This window comes from Phoenix dactylifera, chromosome 2 (genome assembly GCF_051530095.1).
Source record: "Phoenix dactylifera cultivar Ajwa chromosome 2, Ajwa_hap1_PhDact_Kaust_v1.1, whole genome shotgun sequence".
In the NCBI taxonomy this organism is placed as follows: domain Eukaryota; kingdom Viridiplantae; phylum Streptophyta; class Magnoliopsida; order Arecales; family Arecaceae; genus Phoenix; species Phoenix dactylifera.
In genome coordinates this window covers 36,841,616-36,867,459 of record NC_143191.1, presented here as the reverse complement: position 1 = coordinate 36,867,459, position 25,844 = coordinate 36,841,616, and the positions used below count along the sequence as shown (strand labels likewise).

The 25,844-nt window shown below is 43.6% G+C and overlaps 1 protein-coding gene across 2 annotated transcripts; it reads right to left on the bottom strand.

Moving 5' to 3' along the window:
- Positions 1-12,344: 12,344 nt before the first annotated feature.
- On the bottom strand, positions 12,345-23,434 carry LOC103701577 (metaxin-like protein). 2 transcript variants are annotated; one of them, XM_017841418.4, is made up of 6 exons: positions 23,084-23,434; positions 20,760-21,100; positions 20,287-20,363; positions 20,073-20,133; positions 13,755-13,929; positions 12,345-12,718 (listed from the first exon to the last, which is right to left on the bottom strand). In XM_017841418.4, the coding sequence occupies exons 1-6, from the start codon at positions 23,247-23,249 to the stop codon at positions 12,537-12,539; spliced, it is 1,002 nt and encodes a 333-aa protein (XP_017696907.3). In that variant the 5' UTR covers positions 23,250-23,434; the 3' UTR covers positions 12,345-12,536. The 2 variants fall into 2 exon arrangements, with proteins under 2 accessions (XP_017696907.3, XP_038984410.2); XM_039128482.3 differs by having other exon boundaries at positions 12,400-12,712; positions 23,084-23,430.
- Between the last annotated feature and the right edge of the window lie 2,410 nt (positions 23,435-25,844).

Below are 25,844 nucleotides of genomic sequence, written 5' to 3'. Positions count from 1 at the left end.
AATGTAAAGACATTAAATAAACGGGTACCTGGTACCGTATGCGTCCTTGCGCCGAGGCGACTAAAGACGCTCCTCTGCTCGGGGTCCGTTCTTCGAGGACATCGGCAGAGAAAAGTCCAAGAATAGAATAATGTAAAGACATTAAATAAACGGGTACCTGGTACCGTATGCGTCCTTGCGCCGAGGCGACTAAAGACGCTCCTCTGCTCGGAGTCCGTTCTTCGAGGACATCGGCAGAGAAAAGTCCAGGAATAGAATAATGTAAAGACATTAAATAAACGGGTACCTGGTACCGTATGCGTCCTTGCGCCGAGGCGACTAAAGACGCTCCTCTGCTCGGGGTCCGTTCTTCGAGGACATCGGTAGAGAAAAGTCCAAGAATAGAATAATGTAAAGACATTAAATAAACGGGTACCTGGTACCGTATGCGTCCTTGCGCCGAGGCAACTAAAGACGCTCCTCTGCTCGGGGTCCGTTCTTCGAGGACATCGGCAGAGAAAAGTCCAGGAATAGAATAATGTAAAGACATTAAATAAACGGGTACCTGGTACCGTATGCGTCCTTGCGTCGAGGCGACTAAAGACGCTCCTCTGCTCGGGGTCCGTTCTTCGAGGACATCGGCGGAGAAAAGTCCAAGAATAGAATAATGTAAAGACATTAAATAAACGGGTACCTGGTACCGTATGCATCCTTGCGCCGAGGCGACTAAAGACGCTCCTCTGCTCGGGGTCCGTTCTTCGAGGACATCGGCAGAGAAAAGTCCAGGAATAGAATAATGTAAAGACATTAAATAAACGGGTACCTGGTACCGTATGCGTCCTTGCGCCGAGGCGACTAAAGACGCTCCTCTGCTCGGGGTCCGTTCTTCGAGGACATCGGCAGAGAAAAGTCCAAGAATAGAATAATGTAAAGACATTAAATAAACGGGTACCTGGTACCGTATGCGTCCTTGCGCCGAGGCAACTAAAGACGCTCCTCTGCTCGGGGTCCGTTCTTCGAGGACATCGGCAGAGAAAAGTCCAGGAATAGAATAATGTAAAGACATTAAATAAACGGATACCTGGTACCGTATGCGTCCTTGCGCCGAGGCGACTAAAGACGCTCCTCTGCTCGGGGTCCGTTCTTCAAGGACATCGGCAGAGAAAAGTCCAAGAATAGAATAATGTAAAGACATTAAATAAACGGGTACCTGGTACCGTATGCGTCCTTGCGCCGAGGCGACTAAAGACGCTCCTCTGCTCGGGGTCCGTTCTTCGAGAACATCGGCAGAGAAAAGTCCAAGAATAGAATAATGTAAAGACATTAAATAAACGGGTACCTGGTACCGTATGCGTCCTTGCGCCGAGGCGACTAAAGACGCTCCTCTGCTCGGGGTCCGTTCTTCGAGGACATCGGCAGAGAAAAGTCCAAGAATAGAATAATGTAAAGACATTAAATAAATGGGTACCTGGTACCGTATGCGTCCTTGCGCCGAGGCAACTAAAGACGCTCCTCTGCTCGGGGTCCGTTCTTCGAGGACATCGGCAGAGAAAAGTCCAGGAATAGAATAATGTAAAGACATTAAATAAACGGGTACCTGGTACCGTATGCGTCCTTGCGCCGAGGCGACTAAAGACGCTCCTCTGCTCGGGGTCCGTTCTTCGAGGACATCAGAGAAAAGTCCAAGAATAGAATAATGTAAAGACATTAAATAAACGGGTACCTGGTACCGTATGCGTCCTTGCGCCGAGGCGACTAAAGACGCTCCTCTGCTCGGGGTCCGTTCTTCGAGGACATTGGCAGAGAAAAGTCCAAGAATAGAATAATGTAAAGACATTAAATAAACGGGTACCTGGTACCGTATGCGTCCTTGCGCCGAGGCAACTAAAGACACTCCTCTGCTCGGGGTCCGTTCTTCGAGGACATAGGCAGAGAAATCCGGCGATGGAGAACGAGCCGAGCTCGTCGGCTGGAGCCGGCGGACAGCGAGCCGAGCTCGTCTTGGTCAATGAAGACCGCATCACAACGCATCGGGGCATCCCGACAAACCGGGGCATCTCGACGTCTCGAGGCATCCCGGCCGAGGTCGGGGTAGGAGCACGAGCCGAGCTCGTCCGGTCAGAGAGGACTGCTACTCAATAGTCGATGGAACACGAGCCGAGCTCGTCCGGTCAGAGAGGACCGCTACTCATAGCCGATGGAGCACGAGCCGAGCTCGTCCGGTCAGAGAAGACCGCTACTCAATAGTCGATGGAGCACGAGCCGAGCTCGTCCGGTTAGAGAGGACCGCTACTCAATAGTCGATGGAGCAGGAGCCAAGCTCGTCCGGTCAGAGAGGACCGCTACTCAATAGTCGATGGAGCACGAGCCGAGCTCGTCCGGTCAGAGAGGACCGCTACTCAATAATCGATGGAGCACGAGCCGAGCTCGTCCGGTCAGAGAGGACCGCTACTCAATAATCGATGGAGCACGAGCCGAGCTCATCCGGTCAGAGAGGACCGCTACTCAATAGTCGATGGAGCACGAGCCGAGCTCGTCCAGTCAGAGAGGGCCGCTACTCAATAGTCGATGGAGCACGAGCCGAGCTCGTCCGGTCAGAGAGGGCCGCTACTCAATAGTCGATGGAGCACGAGCCGAGCTCGTCCGGTCAGAGAGGGCCGCTACTCAATAGTCGATGGAGCATGAGCCGAGCTCGTCCGGTCAGAGAGGACCGCTACTCATAGTCGATGGAGCACGAGCCGAGCTCGTCCGGTCAGAGAGGACCGCTACTCAATAGTCGATGGAGCACGAGCCGAGCTCGTCCGGTCAGAGAGGACCGCTACTCAATAGTCGATGGAGCACGAGCCGAGCTCGTCCGGTCAGAGAGGACCGCTACTCATAGTCGATGGAGCACGAGCCGAGCTCGTCCGGTCAGAGAGGACCGCTACTAAATAGTCGATGGAGCACGAGCCGAGCTCGTCCGGTCAGAGAGGACCGCTACTCAATAGATGGAGCACGAGCCGAGCTCGTCCGGTCAGAGAGGACCGCTACTCATATCTCGACGTCTCGAGCTTCCCGGTAACCGGGGCATCCCGATGTCTCGGGGCATCCTGACCGTGGCCAGGGTAGGAGAATGAGCCGAGCTCGTTGGTTGATGGAGAGCGCACCACGAACTCACGGACATCTTCAGGGAGTCCACGCAGGTACTCCATCATCCCGAGGCATCGGGGCATCCCAACCGTGGTCAGGAAAGAAGAATAAACCTGATGCCATGAGATAATCAGAAAAATTGGTGAGCTCGGAATAAGTTCGCAAACCATCAGTTTATTGTGAAATGAAATTCATAGAATGAAATTCAATGGTTGAATAATGGGGAACCCCTTAGGGTTCTACTGGTGGTACACGCGGAGATTTTCAGAGCTCCAGCTCCGCGGAATGGGAGTCCCATCTAGAGACTCCAATTGATAAGTTCCGGATCGGCGAATGCGCGTGACTCGGTATGGTCCTTCCCAATTCGGGGCCAGCTTCCCTCGCTCAATTGGTCGGAAGGTTTCAGCTCTTCTTAGGACAAGGTCCCCTGGTCTGAAAGATTTGACTTTGACCCTGGCGTTGTAGTACTGAGCTGTCTTTTGCTGGTACCTTGCCATACGCACTCGGGCGACCTCCCTTGTTTCCTCGATCAGGTCGAGGTTGCCTCTGAGCTGCGAAGAGTTGGAGCTGGCATCGTGGTGCTCGACTCTTGGAGAGGGGAGCCCAATCTCTAGTGGAATGACGGCCTCCGTCCCATATGTTAGGTTGAAGGAAGTCTCGCCGGTGGGGACGCGGAACGTAGTCCGGTAAGCCCACAGGACATTGTATAGGTCTTCGACCCATTGTCCTTTGGATTTATCGAGCCTGGTTTTGAGACCCTGCAAAATAGTACGATTTGTTACCTCGGTTTCTCCGTTCGTTTGAGGGTGCGCGACCGAGGTGAAGCGATGGTCAATGCCAAGCTCGGAGCAGAACTCTCTGAAATGGATGTTGTCGAACTGGCGACCGTTGTCAGAGATAAGGATGCGGGGAAGCCCGAATCTGCAAATGATGGACTTCCAGACGAAATCCCGCATCTTCTGCACGGTGATCCGGGCGAGGAGCTCGGCTTCTACCCACTTCGTGAAGTAGTCGATGGAGACGACCAGGAACTTTCTTTGCCCGGTGGCCAGTGGAAATGGCCCTAAAATGTCAATTCTCCACTGGGCAAAGGGCCAAGGGGAGCTGATAGAAGTCAAAGGAGCCGAGGGCCGGCGCTGAACATTGGCGTTCCTTTGGCACCGGTCGCATCTTTGGACGAAATCCATAGCATCCTTCTGGAGTGTCGGCCAATAATATCCTTGGCGCAAAATTTTATGGGCCAATGCTCGCCCTCCCAGATGATTTCCACAAATCCTTTCGTGGACTTCGCGCAGGGCATAATTAGCTTCCGTTGGGCGAAGGCATCTGAGGAGGAGAGAGGTGAAGGATCTCCGATAGAGCTTTCCCTCGTATAGTATGTACCGGGTGGCGAGGCGCTTGATTCGGCGAGCCTCTCGTTCATCAGCGGGGAGGGTTTCGTCTTGCAGATAGCTGATGAGTTCATCCATCCAGCTTGGCTCGAGCTCGGTGCAGAGGGTCTGCTCGGGCTCGTCTGTGCTGGGCTTTTGGAGATATTCCAGTACTGCCTCTTTGGGAAGCTCGCTCATGCGAGAGGACGCCAGCTTTGATAGCTGGTCGGCCCTGAGATTCTCCGACCTGGCAATATGTTGAATGTGGAAAGAGTCCAAGGTCGAGGCGAGATCCCGTACCTTCTGGAGATACTTCTGCATGGTCGGGTCTCTGGCTTCGAAGTCGCCCACAATTTGGTTGACGACGAGCTGAGAATCACTGAAGGCCGTCAAGTTCTTCACTCCTAGCTCTTTGGCTAGCTTAAGCCCGGCGACGAGCGCTTCATACTCCGCCATGTTATTGGAAGCAGGAAACTCGAGGCGCAGGGCCTGCTCGGCGACCACCCCCTCCGGGCTGGTGAGAATAAATCCTGCTCCGCTACCCCCCGAGTTTGAAGAGCCATCGACATGTAGAGTCCATGTCAAACTCGGGGTCTGCTCCAGCGGTGGCTCAGGTTCAGGCTCGACCTCATCCGGTATGGTGCACTCGACTATAAAGTCTGCGAGTGCTTGTGCTTTGATCGCCGGTCTGGGCCGGTACTCGATGTCGAATTCCCCGAGCTCAATGGCCCATTTAGTGATCCGACCCGCACGATCTGATCTCTGCAGGATCTGCTTGACCGGCTGGTCAGTCAGCACAGCCACTGTATAAGCTTGGAAGTAGGGTCGGAGCCTCCGAGCCGAGATGACCAAAGCATAGGCGGTCTTCTCAAGCTTGGAGTATCGGGTCTCAGCGTCCCTTAAGACCCGGCTGGTGTAATACACTGGTTTCTGAAGTTTTCCCTCCTCTCGGACCAGGACCGAGCTTACTGCTACAGGGGAGACAGCTAGATACAAGTAGAGGAGCTCACCCTGTTGAGGCTTCGTGAGCAGGGGAGGGGAAGCCAGCAGGTGCTTGAGCTCTTCAAAAGATTGCTGGCACTCGTCCGACCACAAAAAGTTCTTCGGCTTCTTGAGGGCTGCAAAGAATGGAAGGCAGCGCTCGGCCGAGCGGGAGATAAATCTCCCGAGGGCTGCCACTCGGCCCGTGAGCCGCTGTACCTCCTTGACCGTCCTGGGAGGTGTCATCTCTTGGAGGGCTCGGATCTTTTCTGGATTGGCCTCAATTCCTCGTTGTGTAATGATGAAGCCGAGGAATTTGCCGGAGGTGACCCCGAATGCGCATTTAGCTGGGTTGAGCTTCATCTGGTACTTTCGGAGTGTGGAGAATGCTTCATTGAGGTCGGCTATGTGGTCTTGCGCCGCCTTGCTTTTCACCAGCATGTCATCCACGTAGACCTCCATGTTTTGGCCTATTTGGTCTTTGAAGATCCGGCTGACCAGCCTTTGATAAGTTGCCCCGGCATTTTTTAGGCCGAACGGCATCACTTTGTAGCAGTAGGTTCCCCAGTCGGTGATGAAGGCTGTCTTTTCCTCATCTTCTGGCGCCATGCGGATCTGGTTGTATCCGAAAAAGGCATCCATGAATGCCAGCAGCTCGTGACCCGAGGTGGAGTCCACGAGCTGGTCGATGCTGGGAAGTGGAAAGCTGTCCTTCGGGCAGGCTTTATTCAGGTCGGTGTAGTCCACGCACATACGCCACTTCCCGCTAGCTTTCTTGACGAGGACCACATTGGCGAGCCATTCCGGGTAGGATATCTCCCGGATGAAGCCGGCTTCAAGGAGCTTGCCGACCTCCTCGGCTGCTGCTCGTTGTCGTTCAGGGGCGGCGCCTCGCTTCTTTTGTCGCACGGGCTTGCAGGTCGGCTTCACCTGAAGCCGGTGGACCATGACCTCCGGATCTATCCCTGGCATGTCTGCAGGCGACCATGCGAAGACATCCATATTGTCCCGTAGGAAGTTGACGAGGCGACTCCTCTCGTGTTCGCCAAGGCCAGAGCCGACCTGCACGGTTAGCTCGGGAAAGTTCTCTCGTAAGGGAAATTGAATTAACAACTCACCAGGCTCTACCCGCTCTTTCTGGGGGTTGACCCGTGCCTCCATAATTTCAGTCGAAGGCTGGTCAGTCGTTGGGGCAGGCACCTCGGCTGGTCGTCTTGCCTCGTGGGTCGCTAGGTAGCATCGCCTTGCCACTATTTGGTCCCCTCGAACTTCACCGACTCCCTGGCTGGTAGGGAATCGCATCAGCAGGTGGTGAGTTGAAACCACTGCTCCGAGGGCGTTGAGTCCTGGTCTTCCGAGGATGGCATTGTAAACCGAGGGCAGGCGTATTACAAGGAAGCTCATACCCACGGTACTTTCACGAGGGGCGAGCCCGGCTGTGACCAGAAGGTCGATCTCGCCCTCTACTGGGACTGAATCCCCAGTAAATCCAACTAACGGAGCATTCATCCTCCGCAGCTGTTCTTTTGTCATCCCCATTTTACAATAAGCACCAAAATACAAAACATTCGCCGAGCTTCCATTATCAACCAGGATGCGTTTTACATCAAATTTATTTATGATCATGGAGATGACCACGGCATCATCATGGGGAGTTTCGACTCCCTCTAGATCATCATCTGAGAAGGAGATGGCTTCAGAGGTGCGCGGGCGCTTTGAGGAGGCTTCTTCCCTTGAGGCTTCCCCAGCCGAGGTCCCGCCTCGGATAGTGTTGATGACGCCGGCGATGGGCCTGTTGGCATTTGAACTTTCAGGCTGTGCTGCTCCTTCGGCTGGCTTCTTCCCTTCACGCCGGCCTTGCACAAACCGATCGAGCACCCCTCGGTGAATGAGTGCTTCGATCTCATTTCGGAGCTGATAACAATCCTCGGTATCATGGCCGTGATCCCGGTGGAAACGGCAATACTTCCGGACATCACGCCGGATTCTGGTGTCTGGCTTCGGAGGTGGGAGCCGGATGCAATCCCGACTCTCAATCTCCATGAGGATTTCAGCCCGAGGAGCATTGAGGGGAGTATACTTTTCATACCTCCCTTCAGGTGCACGGGCCTGCAGTGGGAACCTCGGGCGAAGTGGTGACCTCTGCTGTGGCGGTCCTCTCAACCGGGGCGGACTCTTCGGGCGGGGCGGATTCTTAGCTCGTCGCGGAGACGGGCTTCTGGGCCGGCCGCGCTCCTCGCGGCGTCTTTTCTTGGGGTTCTGCTCGGTCCCACCCCGCCTAACTGCCACGGCCTCTTCTGCCTTGGCATACTTCCGCGCCCGAGCGAACATTTTGGTGAGGTCCGTGGAAAAATTCTTCTCGATCGAGAAGAGGAATCTGTAGGACCGGGCTCCAGTCTTCAATGCCGACATGGCGATTGACTGGTCAAGCTCCCGGACCTCCCATGTTGCGGCGATGAACCGGTCCAAGTACTCCTTGAAGGATTCTCCCTCCGTTTGTTTGATATCAAGGAGGGAGTCGGATGTCCGCCGCTGGGGCTGGCTGGCGGCAAAGTTGCCAGCAAATTGTCTGCCGAGCTGCTCAAAGGAAGAGACAGTACTCGGCTTCAGCCCGGTGAACCAAAGTCGGGCTGGTCCTCGGAGTGTCGCCGGAAAAGCTTTGCACATCATGGCCTCCGAGGCTCCTTGTAGGGCCATTAAGACCCGGTAACTCTCCAGGTGGTCAAGGGGATCGGCCTTGCCGTTGTAGGGCTCCACCTGGGGCATCTTGAACCGTAGCGGAACCGGTTCATCTTCAATCTCCGGGGAGAAGGGCGACTTCGTAGTAAACTCAAAGTCGCCATCGCGCCCCGATTTCCTGCCATGGAGTGCCTGAATTTGGCGCTCCAGCTTCTCGACCTTCCTGTCGAGTTCATCGTTCTGGAGGATTGCTGCAGCGGTTCGCTCGGGTGCAGGTTGCCCTGGAACCGACTCAGTTTCTGAAGGTTGTGGCCAGCCTCCATGGCCTCTGACGGGGTGCTCTCTCCAGAGGGAGGCCTGGACTTGAGAGTCCTGACCTCGAAGGGGAAGTCCGCTTGCAGGAGGCTCCGGTTGGACTGGAGCCGGAGGAGGCGGTGCCGTTGGGATGCCCCTGGGTTGCAGGCTTTGGACAGCGGTGGCCAAGTCCTGCACCTGTTGCACCAGGGCATCGAATTGCTCCGGCCGAACTTGATGAACTGACTCAGCCGGAGGTGGTGAGTTCCGGACGGAATGCTCAGGACTGGGTGGAGGACGTCGAGAGGCGTTGGAAGCCCCTTTGCTTCTTAGCTTCATGGCAGCGAACTCGGGCCCTTCCTCTAGCGCCTACTGTTGCTGGAAATTGGACCCGGGGGCTACCGCGAAGCCGGGGAAGGAGGAGCTTCGCTGCAGGGACGGTGGTCGGCGGCGCGCCGACTGGTGACGTCCTCCTGGAGGGGTGTAAGTCCTGCAAAAAGCCGGTGGCCGGGCTCCCCGGCGCCGGCCCTCCGATGCTTAAGTCAGAGGGGGCAGATATGTGGAGAGAGCAAGGAAGAGAGTATATGGAGAAGACAGCAGGAATATTTGGATAAGATGAAGAAGATGAAGAGGGTGATATCCTCCATTGTGTCTGTGCTGTTTGCTTCTTTTCACCCGGTCCAGGAGGGTTATGTCCGGGCCGCCCCCATCCTTTTCCCCCCAGGTTTCCTTTTATAGAAGGATTTTTGTTACCTGGGAGGTGACAGGAGGTTTGTCCTCTTTTGTAATAATTGGGCACGATTTGGCCCATTAATGGCGTAGTGGAGAACGGGACCGAATCGGACCGGAATCAAGGAGTTGTCACGGTCGATCGGACCTGTTGGAGTGGTTGAACCGCCGGCTGTGGTGGGCCTGGGGTCCGTGGATGGTAAGTGCATTTATTACCGAATGAACCGGCGGTCAGGGAGAGCCATACGCTCTGATGGTTCAGTGATCCAGAGATCGTCTTGGGCCGTGCTCATTAAATGACTGGGTGCATCGGAGACTTGAGGGAATCTCATGCATTAATGGCAGGTCGTGCCGAATACCTGCAGAGATCTTATGCCTTGATGGCTTGGAGATAGTGGCAGGCTATAGTAGAGTCGCGTGTATAGCCGCCGGACCTTTCGAGAAAGCTTGGCGGGGAGGAGTATTAGTTAAGGCATCGGCTCGGCAAGGGTGCCGAGCCGAGCTGGTCGCCCAGAGGGGCGCCCTGTGGCGGGGTTGCTTCGAGTACTCCTGGTCGGCGCCCTTTGGGCGAGCACCTTCTAGCCGAGCGCCTCTATTTGGCGCTCTCTCTAGTCAGCGCTTTCTAGTTGAGCGCTTCTCTGGTCGGCGTCCGCTGGTCGGCTCTTCCTATCCGAGCATCTCTACTTGGTTATTTTGATTGGGCGCCTCTTGGCGCTCTCTCCAGTCGGCGCCCTTTAGTCGAGCGCCTTCCTGGTCGGCATTCTTTGGCCGAGCATCCTCCTGGTCGGCGCTCTTTGGCCGAGCGCCTCCGTGGCGGTATGACTTGGGGTTTTTCCCCCAACAAGTATGTATAAATAGTAATATCTGGAAAGTAAATATACAATAAATTATATTTGCAGGAATATATATAAATATATGTGCATGTAAAAAACATTATAATTTAATATACAAATGAATAATAAAGTAACCATTTTACCCTGGAGACCTCGGTCAAGGAGGGAAGTAGTTTAAAGGTACTTTGGTAATTTTAAAGTCGGGTGTGGCCTCTGCGTGGGCGGGCGAACGGTGTATCATGTATGGCAAGCAGAGCGCAGCCTCACCTCTTCTTTGCCATTGACTAGGGATAAACTACCAAAGAAGAAATTATTCATGGACCAGGTCTAGCGGACCGGTCGAAATCTCCCGGAGCTCGTATGTTAGATAGGAGGAACCGCTTATTTGATCTTCAATTGTTTAAATACAAGAGGTGATGTGGCGAGTGGTCCACTGGACCTGGTCCATCCAATTCTTAGTCCCGTAGAAGACCGCATGCGGAGCCTGCTAAGACACGTGGCAGAGCTGGGTGACTCCAGGTTTCGAAAGATCAGGATAGGAGGCATCGTCCTCCGTTGTGCGGCTGATCACGGAGCAAAAGGAAGCAAGACATCAATTCGGGTCCGGGAAAGGAGATAAGGAAAGGTTAGTTTCGAAAGGAGAAATAAATTAAATGAAGAGTAATTGGAAATGAGAAACAACACTGCGAAGAATATGGGAACATAGACTCGAAAAACTCTTCCTGCTGAAAAACAAATTTGGAAGTGGAGTTTTAGTCTATAGCATTTAATATTTCTGTATTATATCCTGTTTTCAATTACTCACATGTTTCTCTATATTTGTCGTTGAATAAAAAATTAAAACAGGCTGAACTCACATGCTTAGAAGGATTCAACATTTCCACTTAAAGAGTACTAATCGCATTAGAAGGATTCAACCTCTCCACTTTAGAGTACAAACATAGAAGGATTCAAGTTCATTGTTATATTTACGGATAACTAATTTAATTATGCCAACTATTTATTGCTCTCTCTCTCTCTCATTAATGTCTGCATAAAAGAAAATCTAAACTACCACTTCAAATTGTGGTATTTCTTTTATTTTTTTAAAAAAAAGTTTGAGTATTTCAACTCAAAAATAAATTTCCTTTCCAATATGGGATCCTCCATTTGACGGAGCCCGCCCTCTAATTTTTATCTACAACAGACTTTGACGCAACAAAAACCATCTGTTAGTACAAGATGCAGCAATGACACGATATTTCGAAGCATAATCGGGCGCAAGCCCCTCAGCATTATCAGACCAGGACACGATAACAAAGGGATACACGAGCAGAACCTTGCATGATCTGCCTTCCCACTTGATATAACAGTTGGAGTCCCAGAAATCAACTTAACGGCATGGAATGTTGGATTTCTGTTTCTCCAAACATTAACGGTGTCATCTAGTCCAACCACAGCCATCCAAACAACTAGATCATATTTAGCACAAAAGAAGTCAAATGTGTTGATTTGCAAACGGTGCTGCTCACCTGAAATAACCCTACTTGCATTTTGCTAGCATATACCAAAAGCTTAAGCAGATATCTGAAGCAATGAAGATAGCAAATAGAAAATACATTGACCTTTGCTATATCGACCAGTATGGTGCAAACAAAATAGTAATCGCGGCGCACATATATATACACACATTTTGCATCAAGCAGTATCAGACTCTAGTCCATGAAGATATCATAGATGACAAATGACCATTAACCACATATAAGTACAAAGAATCACTACAAGTCATGTCATTCATTAAGAAAAAGCTACTGACGTGAGCTTCAGCACAAGCATGAACAGACATCACAATTCTTAGCTGCTGCAAGTAATGATTTATATAAAATGACCATCACAAAACACTTGGATATCAACAAGAACACAATGAAGCTAATAGATAAGGCAGCTGATAAAAGTCGATAAGCTAGCCATACATTAAGCCGGTCCAAAGAAGCTGTTAAGAAGGAAAAGGCAGCCAAACCAATGAACAAAAATGAAAACTCAAGGTAAAATTTATGGAATCTCTATCTAATTGAACTTGGGAGAATATATACTGTGACAAGGAGACTGTAATGGCAGAGATGTAGTCAAAAGCATATGTGGGATGTAAGTGAATGCAAGTCAGTAGAACAAAGAGCAACTTGACAGACAAAAAAAAAAACACATTTAAAGGCTTAAGAAGGGATAAAAAAAAATCCACAATTTAGTAACACAGCATGCTAGAAGTGCTGGTGTGATTAACTGAAGCATAGGTATACCAATCATGAACATCAAACCAAGATCTCATGGCCATTACTAAATGTCCGGAACCCCAGATTGATGTTCGCAAAAGTAAAAAAAATGATTGTTACATAATAACTGACAAAAGTTGGCAAAATTCTAGTGCATGATACAAGTGATTGGAATTTATTAAATTTGATTAGAAAATCAATGTGCAAAAACAGAACCCTGTAAAGAAACCTCTGAAAAGTTACAACTTGTGATGTACGGAAGGACAAATTATCGGTACAACACTGGGAAGCTTTTAGTCTTCTTCATATGCTCCCCCATCTTCAGCACCATCTTCAGAACCATCAGCCCCTCCAAACAGTGACAAGAATACAATAACCGCAACAAGCTGTGTTGCAAGGAAGTACTTGGCTCTTCTCCTGAAAATTTTCTCTTCTTCTGTCCTCTCCCTTTTGGCTTTTGGCTTGGGCTCTGATCCTGAAAAAGCATGGTATCAAAGAAGCAGGATGCAGTTTACCATGGCGAATAGCTGAACACTTCATTATGTTAACATGACAAGAACTAAATTTATGAAATATTCAAGATGTCCAATAAAGGTGCACGTGGAAAGGATAAATTATCTATAACATTAAAGAATAATTATAATCTATCAAGCAACTTTAAGGTGACAGCAATGATTTGTTCAGATTATGTTCAAGTATGCATCACGGCCAGCAAAAAACAAAAGATGGCGTGTGTCATCTAATACCAAGTTTTGCATGCTTAATAAAGTATTTTGATGGTTCACCTAAGTAATTCATGCTAAATTAAGTTTCTGACATATTATCCATGGGATCATGGATGCTACAGATTGTTGCCAATATTTTTATCAAATGCTGAAGTCAGTTGGCTGCATTGTGCTTCATGTAATTTGGGAGGAAACTGTTCCATAAATGAATGTGTAAATAGTGTTGTAGTTTCAACTTAACCCGCCAAGCTAGAAGTAGACCAATATATCCGTAATGACGAGGATAAAGCAATATAATAAAAAAAGAGAAAATTTAGTTTCCTTAGATACCCAGAATTCTTAATAGTGGAGTCAAGGTCTCATAACATCTGAGATGTCCCATTAAGAAAAGTCTGGAACAAATTGAGCTTATATTAATCATGGACTGAATTTCTAACCTGGCTCCAAATATCCGTCACAATTTTTTATGAACTTAATCAACCAGTCTTATCCTGTGTATTGGAAACAGCTTTATGAATTCTTCCTTTTTTCGTTATAATCAAGGGCTAAAATACACTTAACCATCAGGACTGAATAGCAGGAGTTAGATATGCTTTTAAAACAAAGAAAAAAAAAAGGCCTAGTTCTGCAAAGACATGGATCATGCAGAGAATAATAATAATAACAATAACAATAATAATGATAATGACAATGATAATAATATCCTATAATTAGTGTCAAATTCTACAAATCATGTTTAAAAAAATCAAAAAATAAACCAAGCTCATTGGTTCTCTTTTATCATACTCCATCGCGAGGAGGCACTTTTTCTAGGCATTGATGATGTTGATGCATCAAATGGAGATCTTGGTATCGATGAAGATGATGATGAGCTGGCTTCCAGCAAGTCAGTCTTAAGATATTCAGCATATTTTACTAGATTGGTATGCTTTAGGAGGCTGTTCCGCAGCACTGAAGTATCCTGTGTAGCAGCAAATAAAAACATGATAACATCAAGAGTTGGAATGAATCAAATGCATCCAAGATGCAACCAGTTCAACTGCTTGGAACTAGATTACTTTTACAGTAAATGCAGACTAACACAAATGACAATTGCAACAAATAAATTATAGCAGAGAAGTGATTCTTCAAGAAAAATAAAATTGAAATGCAAGTAAAAGATAGTGGCTTGATCTTGCATAGCAATCTAACATAAACAAACTGACACTACCTTACATTTAAACTATGAAAATAGCAGTTTTTATGGTTAAAGACCCCATAGCATCTGCTATCAAACTTGACATCTTCACAAATCTTCCTGGCAGTCATTTGGTGGCACTTCCAAATCTTGGTTGGTTCCATGATCCACATATAGTGATTGCAAGAGATACAAATGAATTCGGCCCTAGAAAGTCCCTATCATTTAGAATACACATTACAAAACAATCAAAATCTCTCTTCACCACCCTAAAAAAGATTCATTAATATATATGTTTCACTGCTTTAATCAATGTTCAACATCAGCCCAGCCAAAAATCACAACCTTCTTATAATCTTCTGTTGTGAGAGATACATGACCTTTCAATCCGATCAGGGAGAAGGATGATTTCCTTCAACCCGCTCAACTGGAATCCCTCAAAAAAAAGCTAGAAGATTGAGGAATCTCGAAAGTAGGGCTTCAAGTCCCCTTTTTTTTTCATTGATGATCCACACCTTTTAAACTGAGATATATAACCCCTATTTATAATACTAATGTAGTTCAGCCTTTCACAATTTGGGTTGGATTTCTCTTCTAATCCTAATAGGACTCTTTTTTCTTAAATAGACATCTCTAGTAGAAAAAAGCTAAAAATCTCAAAGAGGTAAATCTCAACTTCTACATCAACTCTGTCTTCTGTCGCTCTGCCAAATTCTTCTCGGATAAAAAGCTGCGCCTGGTCAAAATCTTATCCGAAAAAAAAAAAAATAGTTTGACCAGCCTGTTTCAGAGACTAAACGATAGAATTTCGGCTCGATTCAACCTCCTAGGAGATTGGCAATGTAGATCTCAAAAAAAATACTCAATACCAAGAAAAAAAGATCATCTCAATCAGACATCATATGACCAAGTTGTGACCTTCGAAAGTTTGGCTGCGATTTAGCTTCCCAATGTGGCGAATCTTACTCCTGAACCCTGTACATCTCTGCTCGTAATGGCCAACGTGATCCACATCGAGTCTAGTGATCCTTTTGAATACTCGTAGTGGTCAAAGTGTTCCACATCGAGTTTGATGATCCTCCTGAATACTCGTAGTGGTCAGAGTGGTCCACATCAAGTCCGGTGATCATTCTGAATCAGAACTTCTCTTGCTTAGAGGACTTAGCTGCTAAATTAGAAATGAAGATGGAAAAATGCTTGCTTCCCTACCCATGGCTGAACCACTTGATTTTGCTCGAAGATAGAATTGTTGGTGCTTGTGTTGAAGGAGTCACCAATCAAGACACAATCTTGGTGACTTGGGCTATCTTCTCCTCTAGTTGTGTAAGACGTTCCATCACCTCATCATCTGTCGAGGTAGAAGTAGCAACCATACTCACCTTTGTCCTTCAATGTACTTTAAGCACGGATAGCTCTTCTTCTGACTGCTTGTACCGCTCGCACATCTAGACCACGCACTAAAGCTCTCATAGATGCAGAGGACCGAAGCTCTGATACCAACTTGATCTGATCAGATCAAGTTCCAATTCCACCAGATAAGAGTATAACTTTGATACCAACTTGACCCGATCGGAGAGAAGATTTTCTTCAACCCGCTCAACTCGGATCTCCCAAAAAAAAAACTAGAAGAAGATGGAGGCATCCCGAAAGTAGGACTTTAAGTCACCTTTTCTTTTATTGATGATCCACATCTTAAACTGAGGTACATAACTTCTATTTATAATAATAATAGTAAGGTTCCCCCTTTCACAATTTGAATTAGATTCCTCTCCTAATCCTAGTAGAACTCTTTTTTCTTAATTAGACATCTCTAGCAAAAAAAGTTAAAAATCTCAAGAAGGTAGATCTCGACTTCTCCATCAACTCTGCCTTCTGTCGCTCCACCGAATTCTTCTCAGATAGAGAGCTGCACTCGGTCAAAATCTAATCCGAAAAGAAAACTTTCGCTTTGACCATCCCATTTTGGAGCCTAAACAATAGAATTTTGGCCCAATTCAACCTCCTAGGAGATTAGCCCAAAGTTGTAGATCTCAAAAAAATACTTAATTTCAAAAAAAAAAAAATCATCTCAACTGGGCACCGTATAACCAAGTTATGGCTTTCGAAAGTTCGGCTACGACTCGACTTTCCGATGTGGCAGATCTTGCTCCTGAATACTGTCCAGCCCTGCTCATAGTAGCCAAAGTGATCCACATCGAACCTGGTCATCCTCCTAAATACTCGTAGTGGTTAAAATATTCCACATGGAGTTTGATAATCCCCTTGGATACTTGTAGTGGCCATAGTGATCCATATCAAGTTTGGTGATCCTTCTTAATACTCGTAGCGATCAAAGTAGTCTACATCGAGTTTGGTGATCCTCTTGGATCACCTTTAGCTTTTCTTTTTCTTTTTATTTTTCTATTATTTTGCAACAAGAAGGACATTTAGCTCGTTAGTCCACCGAATAGAATTAGATTTATTCTTTCAGTTTCACGGGTCCTCTTATTACTCTAGCAACTAATAGATTATGAGGCATTAACGGGAACATAAAGAGGCAGTAGTCACCTAACATTTGTAGAACCCAAACAAATATTTCTACAAGTATGAAAAAAATAAAACCTAATTTACAACTGCTACAGCTAAAGAACATATGTGATGTAATCACAAATCCCGCTAATCACATTAAAGACACAACCAAGTTCATATCCACAAGTCCATGAATCAAACTGAAGTATTGGATAAGCTAGAGTGATTGAATAATCAATTTTGGCCACTATATGGATAAAGAATAACTTACTTTTGTGAAATCTTTATGTGATGTATCAACCATTTGATCAAGAAAAGATCATCTTACAAGCTCAGTCTCAAAAAAAGATCATCATGCAAGCAACTGATAAAGTGGAAATGTGTTTCAGTCCGCTGAAGTAGAAATGAATTATTTCCTATAGGTAAAACATGAGAAAAAGGGGACCACATTGTTGTGTTTGAGCCCAAAACATTGTTTTTATTTCTTACTATAAGCTGGATTTAACCCTCAAACCCAAAGTGACTAGTTTTCTTGGAAACCAACTCTGCCATGGGCCAAGAACCAGAACTTATAAAACCTACAAACTACATACTGTGACATTTCCAATATTACACTGCTTAATTGTGGTGTAAGAAAATATATATTAACATTATAAGATACATTATTCTAGAGTTGGATGCCCATCAATTATTAGCACTCCAAAAATGTGTCAATACCTAAATTAAACACCAATGACCAAGGCCTCAACTTCATCACACCTTACGTGATCCTGCTACAAAATTAAACCAAGTTAGTTTTCAAGAGTTACTTCCATTATAATGAATCTTACTTAATTACTCATTCCTATTGCTGTTATCAGTCTTGCTTAGGGCTAAGCCTATGCCTTAAAATTTAGGCCCATGCATATTATAGGATTGAGCCCAGCCCGCCCTCAGCCCAGCTCATGGCCTATTTGCCCTAAATAAACCCCATCTCTTGATCATGAAAGGGAGGTGGAGGGGAGCATGCTGCGGTGGCAAGCGGCAAACGGGAGGAAACGACAATGATGAGAGAGGAAAGGGAGGTAGTAGTGGCAACAAACAATGAAGAAGAGGCCACAGCAGGGGCAAGGGGGGAGGGAAGCCATAATAGAGGGAGGCAACATGGAGGATAGGCAATGGTGGCAAGGAGGCAGCTAGTCGTGGAGAGGAGGCCATGATAGCAGCGAGCGACAGAGGGAGCACAGCTGGCAAGTGGCAGATGGAAAGCTAGCACATCTATGAGCTATGGGAGGGAGGCTGCCGCATTGACGAGCAGTGGAGGGATGTCTTAGCGGTGGCCAGCAACCAAGGGGAGCATGCAGTGGCTGAGAGGAAGATGCAGAGATGGTCTGTGATAGAGGGGATCATGCAGTGGCAACAAGCAGCAGAGGGGAGGAGATTGGGGATTTTTTTATTTTTTTCAAATACAATGAGAACTAAGAAATCTCGTTTTGTATTGGACCAAGGCCTAGTGACCTTGTGCTGCGACAAGCCTAGGCATGATCTTTTATGATTGGGTGGGCTCGGGCTGATAGCTAATATGACAGGCCGAGCCTAGGCCTGAGGTGGGCCTGCCTGAGCCCGATCCATTAGCAGCAATGCTCATTCCATCAGTCAAATGATGCCAAAAGGCTATTGTAAAGCCTCACTAAAATCTTCCCAGCCCAAAAATCAGATTATACAAACCATGGTTACTTCTTTGCTCTATACCAACAACCCCAATAGCTACGAATTCCAAACTAGCATCGTAGGCAAGCATACAAATATCCTCTTTGAATTGAATATATGAATTATCAGGTACTCAGTAAATAAAAGCTATGAATTTTGACCTAGTTAGACTATTAGATGTAAAAGAGGAAGAAAAATGGATAGATTTAGTTTGAGGAGGCTTGAAAAGGTTATCTCCTAATGTTTATAATGAAACATTTTACTAAATATCTTATCTTGCTTTGCAAAATCCCAAAATGCGTCAAAAGAAGGGTCTAAATACTCCTTATTGCATATTGCACCTCATCAATTGCCTTCTCTCCTTGATAGTAAATTTGCAGCAGAACTAAATACTCAATCTTCTCAATGGTGCTCCTAGCAAGTTACAGAACTCATATATTTACAATGAGCTCCGATCTGTAACCTTTTTTTGGTGAAGCATCTCTCTTTAAGATCTGAGCTGGTAAAACCAACTTGCCAAAGGCCTGATCTTTCTATTTCATACTGTAATGTAGGCAAGCTATAGATATTATGAGGCAAGTGTTGAATGATTCACTATGTATTCATAGGTACCCTTGTATCATCATTTTTGCCATATCTAGTGCCATCATCTTCTTGTTTTGCAAACCTTCATCATTTTATGATGATGACCAACCAAACTAAACAATGTTCCACTAACACCTTATGCATCTTCTTTAGAAAGTTCACATACAACACAATAAGAAAAAGATATTTAAAATTAACACCCAAGATCAAGCAATTCAAGATTTTGTTACACATATACCTCCTTTCTCACAACGGCAACAGATTTTCTAATGCAACTCATCTGTCGTCACAACTGGTCCAAATTGTCAGAGTTCAGGTTTTTTTTTCATGAAATGGATAAGATCATAGAGATGAAATAACAGCCCACCACCATCACCTTGCCAGCTCTCTCCTATTTGCTACGGATGGAATAAATTATTGTTTTATGAACAAGAACTTGCACATGATACCATGTCTCCACTTCTTCTTAAGCAAAATCTAGATCTACAACTCAAATGGCAGGTCAGGTGATTTTTCTATCTATATAGATTTGGCCTATTGGGAAATGATTTATTTAATGTAAACTCAAGGGAAAAAGTAATCATGCATGACATTATGCAGACAATAGCCCAATAAATATAATTACCACAGGTAAGCAACCTCAAATATGAGAAAGACACAGACGTACGTATTTAAAGATTTAAACTACACATATACCACATCTAAATAACTTATAAATTGCAAGCAGACCCTACTTTAAGCTGCATCATCAAAAAATATGTCCGATAGTTATGTTATTCATCAATGTTACCATCCACAAGTGAGCAGCAGCGATGAAATGACAAAAAGTGAATAGCAGATGACATGAGTATGCATCCACCACTTTCCATTAATAGCAATGTCCAAAAAACTGTAGTTTGTCTTTAAATTGAAAAAGAAAGAAAGAGGACTGTTTTTGCTTCATAATGCAAGTAAAAATATTTTAAAATCCAAATCCTTTTAGCAGGCTTCCAGAAGGGTTACAAATATGCTGCAGGGCAACTGATAATGAGAATAATGAGACCCTCTTTGTAATAAGCCATTGATATGTTCAGTTAAAATTTAAAATAACAATCAACAATCAGGTTCCATCAAATATGCAACAATCTAGAAGCAACTGAATTTACCGGTAATGCATGAAGGACAAAAAGAGCGTGTCCAAGGAAAATTGCATCCACACTTGTAGGCCTGTATGCAAGGAAAATAAACATCCAAATTAATTACTAGTTCCTAGTAAACTATCGGAGATATGTTTCTAAAAAGGATGCTAAGCACATAATAGTACATATTATAGGAACAAAAAATAGGATGAAGTTTGTAGATCAAAGAACTAGTTAGTACCTATTGTCAAACAGAAACTCCTGTGCTCCTAACCTCGTAGAGAGAGCGTCATATGCCATATTTGCTTTTTTGTATATCTGTTCATGCAGAAATCTCAGTCAAACGACTACCAAGATAAAATATATTTCTTTATTCTTCAAGCCTCTTTATAAGAACAAAGTGCCAAAAAAAGAAAAAATAAATAAAATGCAAAAGAAAAGAAAAGGCATGCACAAGTGGCAACATCTGCAGGAACGAAGCAAAGAATAATTACATACATCAATAAACTAAGTGAAATTGCATTTTAATTATAAAAATATAAGAGAATACTAATGGATCCATCCAATTTACAATAAAGAACTGTGTAGCAAAACTTATTGAGTCCTCTGCCCTCCTTCAAGTGTCCTTGATATGTTTTTCAAATGTTCAACTAAGTCCACCTATTCAAGAATGCAAATATAATTAAAGATAGAGCGAGAGAGAGAGAAAGAGACCTCTGCCTCTTTCTCTGCAGCATTAAGACTGGTTATTCCGCATAGTTGCTTCACAGCTCGAGTTTGCTTCCAATGAAGGATTTTTCCAATTGGCCTTGGAAGATCAGAGAAATATATCTTATTGGCAATACTTCCATCAGAAGCCACCCAAAGTTCATATTGCACCGCTTGCGCAAGCCAAGTGCTGATCATTGCTTTTGTAGATACCCATTCAGGGACTGAAAGGCTTGGAAGTTTTGAGTCCAAATCAACAATACTATCTTCTGTCAAACAATCAATAACCCCTCCTTTCTCATTGTTGAATGCAACATAATCACCAAACTCAACATATGGTACATGATCTGTAAAAAATAGCAGAAAAAGATATGACAGTTGCAGCATTTAATGGTAACAAATGATGCAGTAAAAATATGAGGGATAGAAGTTGTACACATAGAAGATGAGACAAAAAAGGTGATGCTTCAGCCTATGATTACAGACTAACATATTTGTTTTCCCAAGCTTAAGGATTCACCCTTACAATTGTAGCATTTTTTCTCAAGATTTGGTGTAAGTCCCAGATCAACGCTATCCTCCAATCATAAATAACTTGCATCACCACCTAGTTTCATGCATCTCTTGGCTATTGCATATAACAAGTCATAATAGTGGAAACTATTGCTGTTGAGTATCTTATGGCCATTACAGTGAACGTGATTACATAACTGCATTCCAAATACTCCATTTTCTTGGACAAATGTTTGAACCGCCATTACTGCGTTCCAAATACTCCATTTTCTTGAACAAATGTTTGAACCCTTAAACTCCAAGGCTTTCCACCAATGATCTTCTAAAGATTATATAATAAGTGAACGCACTATCAAAATAAGCATCAGTTGCATCCTAAACAATTTTAAAGAGATAACTGCTTATGTCCAACCTTGGTATAGACAAATCAGATACAAAAACATGCTTATTATATCAACTTACTTCACATACTCACTGAAGCATTGCATAACCCTAAAGAACCTTGACATAACCCCTTTCATGCCTTTGCTCCTTGATAACAGTTAGCAAATCCATCAGTATTTCAGTATCTCAGCTTCTCAGTCTCTTCTGAAATTTTTTTATTGACTAACATAAGAGTAAAAAGATAACTGAAAAATAAACATATGTGAGTTTAAACATTTTACTTTTTTTCTATAACATGAATACAAGGAATGCTTTGGATATTTCCCATACAATAGTCCTTAAATATTATAGTGCTATCTTAGTCTAATGCTCAATATCGTATGCAGTACATCTGCATTTATCTACAATGTAATATATGATTAGAAATTGATAAACAGTCATAAGTACATAGACAGGAACATTCTCCAATTGATCTCACATATAAATTCAAACCCCAAAATAGACCTCTGAACATCCTATATAAAGCATCAGACGTATATACAAGAAGCACTGCATTTTTCCCCTTAATGAATGGTTGCTGCTACACTCATTTCCAGTAAGATTATTGGATTTGAGAGGAAAACACAATAACTGATGCCAGAAGTGATCATTAGAAGCTACCACTCATATTTTGAGAGCTTAATCAACTTGACCCATCTCTAGCTTATTGGAACTCAGATACTGCTGCAATTCTGCAATGCCTAAAGAAGTATGGCCACAAGGTAATTGATTATTTAAAACAAAAGATTAACAGATGGAGAGGGACAAAGAGAAGGAAGACATGAGCAGGAGATAGTTTCAAGAAAACTAGGATTTAGTGATTATTCATAAAATTGCTCTATATCTTTAATATGATGATAACACTGAAAAATGGCCAATTTAGTTCACCCTGCAGAATCAACGGTGTATCTAGGCTCTCAATGCGAATCACCATGACCCAAAGCTTCTTCGATGCAAAGAGATTTAGTACTATCTTACTATGACCAAATATTGCTTAACCCAGTACACAAAGTCATGGAGATAATCTCAAGAGGCATACCGATGTTTGTAGATTTTCAAGAAAACTGATTTTTCTTGCAGCTCTAAAATAATGAAACCTTTCCCACAGATTACCTGTCTTCTTGATCATTTCGTGCAAACCAGGTTTTTTCCTTTTTTTTTTCTCTTCCTAAATAAACAGGTTCCGAATTTTTCTAACGGAAGAACGTAAACGGGAGGAAAGATCAAAGTTAACAGTTTCCCATTGGAACTCGAACCCCTCTGGATTCTTGAAGAGTGATCGGAATAGTGAGAGCGATGGGTTCCTGTGCCTTGGTATGATAAAAGAACAGATTGTTTTTCTCAAAAAAATAAAAAAAAGAATAAAAAAGCACAAGAAGAGATTGAGAACGGACCAGAGTCAGGATTGGAGACATCGAAGTTGAGGTCGAAGGAGGCATTGGCGAGTCGGAGGTAGACGTAGACGGGCAGGCACGAAGGGCAGGCGGTGGGGAGGCCGAAGCAGCCCTTTCTGGCCACCAGAACGAGGCTCCCTTTCTCTTCTCCCCTCTCGTCCCCCATCTCGACCGCCCTCTCTCTCTCTCTCTCTCTCTCTCTCTCCCTCCCTCCTCCTTCCTCTCCTGGACTCTCGAACCGGCGCCGAAGGAGGGACTCTTGAAGGGTTTTGGCGTCTGGGGTTTCTTGGACAAGAGAATAGAGAGATGATTGCAGGGAGAGGCGCTCCCTATAAAGTGAGAGGGTTTTGATTAGAATAAAGAGGCTTTGCCTCCCAAGGCTTTCAGTCTACGCACCGGCGGAAGCAGGGTTCGAGCCTCCTCGACCGACGGATTCGGTTTGTAACTTTGGCCACTGTTAGATTCGTGCAGTCGAACGAATAAGGCCCTATTTGGGGGAGCTGTTGACAGTAGAGCTGTTAGAAGTAGAGCTGTTGGAAGTAGAGCTGTCTGAAGTAGAGCTGTTATAAAAAGCTGTTTGCTGTTTGGTAACTACATTCGTAAAGTGTTGTGGTACTTTGTTTTGTGTTTGGTAAACAAACTGAGAAAATACTTTTGTATGACAAAATTACCATAAAGGACATTGCATAGTATTATACAACAGAACATAATAAAACATAACATAAATTAATACATAAATATACGATATAGTATAATATTATTGTAATATAAAATAATATTATGTTAATATAGCATAATAGTAATATAATTATTAGAGTAAATTAATATTTGGTAATATAACATAATATTAAATTATTTAACATAACATATTAATGTATTATGATATAATATAATATATATTATATTTATAGTATAATACAATAATAAAAGTATAAAATATTATAATTATTAGTATAAATTAATTTCTCATAATATAACATAATATTAAATTATTTAAAATAACATATTAATGTATTATAATGTAATGTAATATAATACAATATTTATAGTATAATACAATAATAAAGGTATAAAATATTATAATTATTATTATAAATTAATTTTCCATAATATAACATAATATTAAATTATTTCAAAATAACATATTAATGTATTATAATGTAATGTAATATAATATAATATTTATAGTATAATACAATAATAAAGTTATAAAATATTATAATTATTAGTATAAATTAATTTTCGATAATATAACATAATATTAAATTATTTAGAATAACATATTAATGTATTATGATATAATATAATATTATATTATATTTATAGTATAATACAAAAATAAAGGTATAAAATATTATAATTATTAGTATAAATTAATTTTTCATAATATAACATAATATTAAATTATTTAACATAACATATTAATGTATTATGATATAATATAATATGATATTATATTTACAGTATAACACAAAAATAAAGGTATAAAATATTATAATTATTAGTATAAAATAATTTTCCATAAAATAATTTTCCGCGGTCCAGGGGCTCTTCTTCGTGGTCCACGCTCGAGGAGGACCTCAGCGTGGGCCGCGAGGTTGATGTTAAAAAAAAAAAAAACAATAGATTGATTTTGGAAGGTATGGAAAAGGATTAAAATTTTTTTCTTCTAAAATGTGGTTCAAGAGATGCATACAAAAATTGAAAAGAAAAATACCTTTTCTTATGGAAGGGAGTCTGACGGCTAGGGTTCTTAGCTCCAGCAGATTTTTAGGTTTATAAAGGGACAAACTATGTAATTATGTTATTTTAATATGGGCATTTTTGTCAAAAAAACAGCTTTCCGAAAAAGCTGAAACAGCTTCCCTCCAAAAGCTCCAAATTGGAGCTTCCTCCCAAAAGCTGTTTTCAGCTTTTCGCAAAAACTGAAACAGCTTTTTGAAAAATTTACCAAACACAATTTTTAATCTAAAAGTACTTTTGGAGGGCCAGAAAGTGCTTTCTGGCCCTCCAAAAGCTCCCCCAAACAGGGCCTAAGTTTATAACTCTCGTTCAATGCCTAAAAATGATCCAACCGTTGATATTGCGAACTTTCGTCTGAAAGATACAACCCAAATCTTAGACCGACTTGGGCCCCTGCTCAGGTCAACAGGCACAACCCAACTTGGGTTATCGGCAACAAAAGCCTCCTCTATACCCGATCTGACTCTTTTTCTCAACCCAATCAGGGTTATCCTAATCTAGCAAATCTCCAGCCTTGCCATGTTTGCAACGCTTCTACCATAGCAAGCGGTGACAAAAGAAATTTACACATGGGATGCCAATTGGGATGATCACATGATTTGATGGTGGGATAAGCAAGTAGAGAAATAAAAATCTGACTGAGTTTATGATTAGGCTCTTTTGATACGGGTTGCTTCTTTTTGTGATGATTTGGGACTTTCACTATTCGTATCCCTATTAATCTCACTGTAAATATGCTCGGCGCAACATTGCCACTAATTAATCTTATAGTTAATAGCTATATTGGAAAAGGAGGAAACAACAGATAGAATGTGCGGCTGAGAGAGGTGGAGGAAATACACAGAATGGAACAAGCATAGTAGAAAAATACGAACATGCCTTTATACACATTAGAAGAGTTTTGAAATTATATAATAGAATAGATAGATGTAGAAACTAGAAAGATGGAAATAACAAAAAATAATAAATACTCAAAAAATATGTTATCACACCTAAATAATAAAAATTATTTATCTAA